The following is an 8,473-nucleotide window of genomic DNA, read 5'->3' on the forward strand; positions in this document are numbered from 1 at the left end:
GCTTCACAAAAATAGTGAAGCTCCTACAAAATGTATACATAATTTCTAAGCTCAATACATATTGAACTAATTATGTAAAAAAAAAAAAATATATATATATATATAACAGGCCTGTTAGTTTAAAGTAGGTGTGTTTGAAACTGTTGACATACCACTTGAACAGTTTCACTGCACCTCCCGCAAAGTGGTAGTTTCCGTCTCTGCTCTGTAATGCAGGAAGTACTCATGCATGGGTGTCTTTTTTCTCACAGATGATTTGTTCCCAGTTCCAGTTGAGTGCTCATAAGTGGGTTACTGCCTCAGCCTGTGCTGCTGTGTGCATCCATTAAATTGTAAGTGAATCATGTATGTCTTTATTTCCTTGATGATAATTCTTCTTCTGTTAATGTTTACCATCACTCCAAGTGTTTACTGAAGCAAGAAAGAAATTAAATGTTTTTGATATTTTAATAAAGTCAAAAGACGTCTTCTTACTTTTAAGTAAAAATTAAAAGTAATCACAAAATTGTAATGCTTGCTTTAACTTGTGAAGAGGGCAGTTATTTACATTTACAATACAAGATTTAAGGCATATTACAGCTGCATAAATTTAGATGAGCTAAATTTGTCTTCTCTACACAAATACTGTAGGCAAGTTTGATTACTTGTGAGTCATGCAGCTAAATGTTTGTATTGAATTCAGCCTGCTTTGATAGATACGAGGATTCAATGTTTTAATATTATCTGGACAACATTACTTCACAGTTCCATGTTGTGGCAATGATTTGTGTAATTTTAACAAGCTGGTTTTCAATTGGTTATTTACATTTTATTTGTTCTATACTGTTTATCTCCTTTCCTTTCAGAAAGAAAACTCATCCAAACCTACAAACATAAAAAGGCATCCCTCCTGCACACCCTGTAAAGAGTGCTAAGGAATACAGCTCTACCAAACAAGGAAAGGAAAGTAAGAAATGTATGTAAATGTATGCTGACTTTTAAAAAAATACTGTCTAAAACAGTAAACAACAGTATATACGTTATACTGATTTATACCCAGCTTTGTTCATCATTTTCTAGAGTCATTTTTAAAGATTAAAATCACAACGTGGCTTAATGAAGAGCATGGAGCAGTTTCTTATCATTGTGCTTGTGGCAGGGGGAATTCATGGTAAGATCGTCTTCATAAAGAAGCATTAGTATTTGTAGTGTGAATAACTTCAGCTCATGTTCATGTGAATGCATTTTTCCCAGCTCACGTTTCAGTTGATGAGACTACGTGTGACCTCAGGACGAACACATGCTCTCCTCTTCTTGAAGGAACTGTGTATATCCAAGTGATGACTGATGCTAGTGGCCGTGAACTGAAATGTTTGAAGGTGCTTCCCAAGGGGAACATAACTGTGTTCAATATAAAGAAAGAAAAAATAACAACAGACAAGGAATTTAACAACAGACTAACGTTTATAATCAAGAACGGGACACTCAAGATCTCAAACCTGAGGAGGGATGATTCAGGTCAATACAGCATTGAGGTTTTTAATTCAAATGGAATCCAAGAGAAAAACGTTCTTTTCACCCTGGATGTTAAAGACGATGGCAAAATTAAAGGTATGTTTTGAAACTTACTCCTGATTTTATATTGTAAAGTTAAAGTTAATTGTTCATGGTTTCTTGTTTGTTATTGTTACTATCACTAAGCCTCTGTATTTGGGTCCTCTCTGCTAAACGCGATCTGTGCCTGCAGATGATGACTGGTTAATCACAACAATAGGTTATTATTCTTATCAGTGATTTAGTCTTAAATGTTATACTTTGAAGCTACACTGAAACTTTCCACTTGGTCAGTGAGTATTATTATTAGCTGCACTGAATGAGTGCATTAACCTGTGTGGTAGATATGGTTCTTTCATAGGAAATATGCACTGGTTTAACAGAAGTGTGGGTTTTCATGGGTCTTTAACTCTGCTGTGGTGTGGTATGGAGAGGTTTAGCAAATAATAAGATTAGGAACAATAAACTGTATTTGCATAGCACTTTTCTTAACAGTGTGGTTCACAGAAAGAATGAAAAAGATTTGATGATAAGAAGAAGAGTTTTTGACACCTGAACTGAGGTTAGTTATTAAGTATTAAAATTCAATCACAATGTTAACTGTGTGATTATCATTGAAAAAACATGGAGAGTGTATATCTCAACTGACTGATATTGACTGATTTTATCTATTTGTAATGTGGTGCCTCAGGCTCATAATAAATTGGCTCATTTCACATTAGGCTCTTCTGTGTTACATTGTTTTCAAAGAGTACAATTTTCATTATAGTCAAAGTTAAATAAAAAATGTAGGAGTTGTACCAATGAGAGTAAAAATTGTTTTTGCAACATTATTTATACTGTGACAGTAAAGCTGAAAGTAGCTTATAAAAACAGTGTTTTTAATGAACTCTGTGTAGAATAACTTTACATATATATGTTGTTAGATCTTACAGGAGGAGGATCCTGAAAGACCACTGGACATTTGTTGTCATTTCAACATTTCTTTGTTAGGATTAAGTACTAGAACCACTTGGTTAATTTTACTAAAAAAATCTGTTTTGGATTGAAATGCATCCACACACCACTCTGCACCTCAAAAAATGATACTTGGTGTGCACAGCTAAGGATGTGTTTCATACTTTCTACTTTCCATTCAGTTAACAGTTTTTCAAAAATTCCGACATTATTTCATAAAAAAAACACCCAGCACGCCCCTACGGGCGGTTTATCCTTCAAGCTCGGGTCCTCTACCAGAGGCCTGGGAGCTTGAGGGTCCTGCGCAGTATCTTGGCTGTTCCCAGGACTGCGCTCTTCTGGACAGAGATCTCCGATGTTGTTCCCGGGATCTGCTGGAGCCACTCGCCTAGCTTGGGAGTCACCGCACCTAGTGCTCCGATTACCACGGGGACCACCGTTACCTTCACCCTCCACATCCTCTCGAGCTCTTCTCTGAGCCCTTGGTATTTCTCCAGCTTCTCGTGTTCCTTCTTCCTGATATTGCTGTCATTCGGAACCGCTACATCGATCACTACAGCCGTCTTCTTCTGTTTGTCTACCACCACTATGTCCGGTTGGTTAGCCACCACCATTTTGTCCGTCTGCATCTGGAAGTCCCACAGGATCTTAGCTCGGTCATTCTCCATCACCCTTGGGGGCATCTCCCATTTTGACCTTGGGACTTCCAGGTTATACTCGGCACAGATGTTCCTGTACACTATGCCGGCCACTTGGTTATGGCGTTCCATGTATGCCTTGCCTGCTAGCATCTTGCACCCTGCTGTTATGTGCTGGATTGTCTCTGGGGCATCTTTACACAGCCTGCACCTGGGGTCTTGCCTGGTGTGATAGACCCCAGCCTCTATGGATCTTGTACTCAGAGCTTGTTCTTGTGCTGCCATGATTAGTGCCTCTGTGCTGTCTTTCAGTCCAGCTTTGTCCAGCCACTGGTAGGATTTCTGGATATCAGCCACCTCCTCTATCTGCCGGTGGTACATACCGTGCAGGGGCCTGTCCTTCCATGATGGTTCCTCGCCTTCCTCCTCTTTCTTGGGTTTCTGCTGCCTGAGGTATTCACTGAGCACACTGTCAGTTGGGGTCATCTTCGTGATGTATTCGTGGATGTTTCTTGTCTCATCCTGGACTGTGGTGCTGACACTCACCAGTCCTCGGCCCCCTTCCTTCCGCTTAGCGTACAACCTCAGGGTGCTAGACTTGGGGTGAAACCCTCCATGCATGGTAAGGAGCTTTCTTGTCTTGATGTCAGTGGCTTCTATCTCCTCCTTTGGCCAGCCTATTACCCCAGCAGGGTACCTGATCACGGGCAGGGCATAGGTGTTGATGGCCCGGATCTTGTTCTTACCATTCAGCTGACTCCTCAGGACTTGCCTGACCCTCTGCAGGTACTTGGTGGTTGCAGCTTTCCTAGCGGCCTCTTCATGGTTCCCATTCGCCTGTGGGATCCCCAGGTACTTGTAACTGTCCTCTATGTCTGCAATGTTGCCTTCTGGTAGTTCAATCCCTTCAGTTCTGACTACCTTCCCTCTCTTTGTTACCATCCGACTACACTTCGAATGACATTCCAATGTCATTGCTGTATAGCCTGGTAGTGTGTATCAGTGAATCGATGTCTCGTTCACTCTTGGCATACAGCTTGATGTCATCCATGTACAGGAGGTGGCTGACAACCGCTCCGTTCCGTAGTCGGTATCCATAGCCAGTCTTGTTAATGATCTCACTGAGGGGGTTCAGGCCTATGCAGAACAGCAGTGGGGACAGAGCATCTCCTTGGTAGATCCCGCACTTGATGGTGACTTGTGCTATGGGCTTGGAGTTGGCCTCTAGTGTTGTGTGCCACATCCCCATTGAGTTCCTGATGAAGGCTCTTAGGGTCCTGTTGATCTTGTACAATTCTAGGCATTCCAGTATCCAGCTGTGGGGCATTGAGTCATAGGCCTTCTTGTAATCAATCCAGGCTGTGCACAGGTTGGTCAGTCTGGTCTTGCAGTCTCGGCTGACTGTTCTGTCTACCAGTAGCTGGTGTTTTGCGCCTCTGGTATTCTTGCCAATCCCTTTCTGTGCCCCGCTCATGTATTGACCCATGTGCCTGTTCATCTTAGCCGATATGATGCCTGACAGGAGCTTCCATGTAGTACTGAGGCAGGTTATTGGTCGGTAGTTGGATGGGACCGGTCCCTTCTTGGGGTCCTTGGGGATCAGGACCGTCCGACCTTCGGTTAGCCATTCCGGGTGTCTCTCGTTAACTAGCAGCTGGTTCATTTGTGCTGCCAGACGCTCGTGGAGTGCAGTCAGCTTCTTCAGCCAGTAGGCGTGAACCATGTTGGGCCCTGGTGCTGTCCAACTCTTCATACTGGAGACCCTTTCTTGGATGTCTGCCACTGTGATGGTTACTGGACCCTGTTCAGGGAGGTCGCTATGGTCTGCCCTCAGATCCACTAGCCACTGAGCATTGCCGTTATGGGTTGCGTCCTTCTCCCATATGCTCTTCCAGTATTGCTCCGTCTCCAGCCTTGGTGGTGCTGTTCTGTTATTGTTCCCTTGCCACTGAGAGTACACCTTTGCTGGTTCTGTGGAGAACAGCTGGTTTATTCTCCTGCCTTCTATCTCTCTGGTGTACCTCCTCAAGCGGCTGGCCAAGGCTGTGAGTCGTTGCTTGGCAGTTTCCAAGGCCTCAGGTATGGACAGCTTGCTGTATTTCTTATGCACCTTCTTTGTCCCGCCTTTCTGCAACTCCGTTAGTTGGCTAACCTCCCTCCGTGCTACTTTGATCTTGCCCTCTAGCCTCCTTCTCCATGGAGGGTACTGCCCCTTGTGGCTGTTCAACTTGTAGCCAAGCATCTCACTGATCACTGCTGCCGTAGTGTAGATCAGCTTGTTAGTGTCGGTAATCGTGGTTGTAGGTATCGTCCGTAGCGCTGCATTAACATCATCTAGCAGACCTTCTGAGGGTACTTCACGTAATCTTGGTAACCGGCTAGGGGGGGTCCAGGTTTCAAGCTTGGCCATGATCCTATCTTTCAGGTCAGTTCCTCTCGCACTCAACGATCCTTCTCCTATCGCACTTGGGGCTATGTACCCAATCTCGGGTGGGGGTGATGATATCTCCCCCCTGACCTGGCGTCCTGACTCCTCCTTGCCGTAGCATTTATGTTGTACCTCGTCAATCTCTAGCTGTGAGAGCAGTCCCTTCTTTCGAATGTTGGAACACTGAGCTACTAGTTGTTTCGCCGTCATTGTGGATGTTGGGTATCGAAGAATCCATAGGTCCCTCATCCTATTCATGTAACCCCTTCCGCCAGGGTTACTTGCGTAGTAGCATTCCAACAACGCCCTGTTTTCGTCTCTTGCCCACCGATGCCTTCTTGTTCCAGTAGCCCACTTGTCGTCAGGGTGCCCTGGTTCCTCAACACCTGACGCGGGCCGGCATGCCTTCATATTTATCTGTCTCGCTCATGTCTGCGGTAGGCTCACTTTAGCATAGGGGGTCTAGCCTTAGGACCCTTACTGGATACAGACGCCCCAGGCAGGAATCGAACTTGCGATCTTCTGCTCCAAAGGCGTGTAGTCTAACCACTACGCTATCCAGCTGCTCATATATATATATATATATATATATATATATACACACACACACACACACACACACACACACACACACACACACACACACACACACACACACACACACACACACACACACACACACACACACACACACTTTTTAAAATGTACATCTTGAAAAAAAGTAAATAAATGCTTGTTTGCATAGTGTGCACTTCAACAAACAGTAACTTGAAAACCACAATTCCTGTTTTAGTTAAACATCTGAAAATGCTAAAAAATAAAATAAAAAAAGAAGTTCATTCTTGTCAGGACTAAGCAATCAAAATTGTCAATTTTGCTTCCATTTACTTTGTATTTCGCAGGTATGAAAACTTGCTGTGTTGGCAGACAGGGTGGATTGATTGATGTCATTGTCTCTATTGCCTCCTGTGTTTTGCCTTAAAAACACATGTTGACTTGCTTTTTGTTTTTTTCATTTATTTCAGTAGCAGGAATTTTACCGTTGATGGGTGGTGTTCTCTCAGCACTGATAATTTTCTTAGTTGTGTGTGTAACAGTCATCTTCGCTTGGAGAAAAAAACAAAACAACAAACCTACAAAACATGAAGGTAAAAAAAATCATTTTTACTCACTTAACTGGAATTTTTATTTTTTCATTTCTTCATTTATGGATTTTGTTCTTTTTATAATTACATAGAACAATTTTTGCTTTTGCTGTTTTTGAAATAAACCATTTTGATTCTTTGCCAAGAGTTTGTTGATACCTCTGCCATAAAAAGCCTGAAGTGAGCAATATTAAAAGTCATATTCTTGTGTGCATTTTGGTCAGAATCAGTGAAACCATTTCCATTTTCAGTTTGCAGAAGAAATGATGGTAAACTTTAAGAAATCAAGTTTTATAAAAACTCACTGATGTTACTTTATTCTTATTGCTTCTCTGCAGAGGAAGATGACCAGGCAATAACGTATGCTGATGTCAGGTTCACTCAACAGCAAGGGAGGCAAGTTGCGCAAACAGAGGAGATAGAGGTGGAGGCAGAGTATGCCCATGTCAATTCTTCAAAGTGACCTTGGCAGACTGAACCAACAGGAGATGATTGTTTGTTTGCCAAGGTTCATAAAATCAAGGGATTTCAGTGAAATCAATGCTTTTACACAGACTGCACCACTGAAGGTCCACCGAGGGAGGAGCTTATTTCAAGATGCCCCAAGATGAGGTCTTTCATATAATGTCGCATCACATCACACAAATCGTCAAAGCTCATAAAATCTTGTCTTTCTAACTTTCACTGTTTTTCCAAATTACAGCAGGACATATGTCTATCCTATATTAGGTTACCGCTAGGTTTGACTGCAAGTACTGTGAATGTTTTTTGTAAACAAAGGTTACGACTGTAATAGAACATAACATGAATTTCAATGCAAAAAATGTTTGGGCAGCGATGAAACATCCAGATGCTAACAGCTTCCCCTGTAATTGCAGATAATTTCCAGTGTAAACAAAGACACTTTCCTCATTTGTTTAAATACAATTTAGATTAAATATTTCATATGTGCATAATATTGCACAGTAAATCCTTAGAGTATTACAGATTTTAATACTGTCAAACTACTTGTTATGGTAGTAATAACATTGTTAATAATGTATTGTCATCAGTCTGGGATCTAGGGATGGCAAATTTTCAACACTGTGGCAATAACCTAGGAGACAGTTTAACACATACTTTAAATGTTTTGACAGTTACCAGTGTATTTACAGTCAGCCTCAGTACAAATATCAAGAAAATGTTCAAAGTCAGAATAACATTTATGCAGTTCAACTCTGCTTCTTTTTTTTTTTCTTTTTTTTTTTTTGTCTGTCGCATTTGGTTCTTTAGCCGTCAGAATTGTTGTCTGAAGACCAACAAGGATACCAAATGGATTTATTCTGCCAAATGGATCATCATGGCATTGCCGTATTGGTCCATTTGATCAAACTTTGTTGTTATTACTTATTTTATTTTCAGTTGTTACAGATGGAACAGACATTACTGGGGGATAGGAAAGGGAGAAAGAAAGAGAGGAAGGAAAAGAAAAACAGAAGGGAAAAGGGACAGTGAGAAAGGGCACTTACAAAGACAAAGAGAAAGAAAAAAAAAATCTCCTGGATCACCTGTTGAGAGAAAAAGAAGAGAAGACAAGCAAAAAAAACCCCAAACAAAAACAAAGCAACATACTAAACACAACACCATCACGTTAATCTAGCTAAGTGTGAACAGCAGTAAATACTAAATATTGAAAGTTGTTGTGCAGCACGCAGGACAGACAGCGCACAATGTGCTTTGAAGTAGCAGCTAAGAAAGGTGTAGTTTATGTCTACAAACAGTGAACACCCGTG

The 8,473-nt window shown here is 41.7% G+C and overlaps 1 protein-coding gene across 2 annotated transcripts; it reads left to right on the forward strand.

The window, feature by feature from the left end:
- Positions 1 to 241: 241 nt before the first annotated feature.
- Positions 242 to 7,910, forward strand: si:zfos-741a10.3. Of its 2 annotated transcripts, none has more exons than XM_025912054.1 (6): positions 242 to 332; positions 846 to 955; positions 1,060 to 1,150; positions 1,234 to 1,590; positions 6,582 to 6,704; positions 7,040 to 7,910. In XM_025912054.1, exons 3-6 carry the CDS (start codon positions 1,096 to 1,098, stop codon positions 7,162 to 7,164), a joined length of 660 nt encoding a protein of 219 aa, XP_025767839.1. In that variant the 5' UTR covers positions 242 to 332; positions 846 to 955; positions 1,060 to 1,095; the 3' UTR covers positions 7,165 to 7,910. The 2 variants fall into 2 exon arrangements, with proteins under 2 accessions (XP_025767839.1, XP_025767840.1); XM_025912055.1 differs by having other exon boundaries at positions 846 to 946.
- Positions 7,911 to 8,473: the final 563 nt, after the last annotated feature.

This window comes from Oreochromis niloticus, linkage group LG2 (genome assembly GCF_001858045.2).
Source record: "Oreochromis niloticus isolate F11D_XX linkage group LG2, O_niloticus_UMD_NMBU, whole genome shotgun sequence".
Taxonomy (NCBI): domain Eukaryota; kingdom Metazoa; phylum Chordata; class Actinopteri; order Cichliformes; family Cichlidae; genus Oreochromis; species Oreochromis niloticus.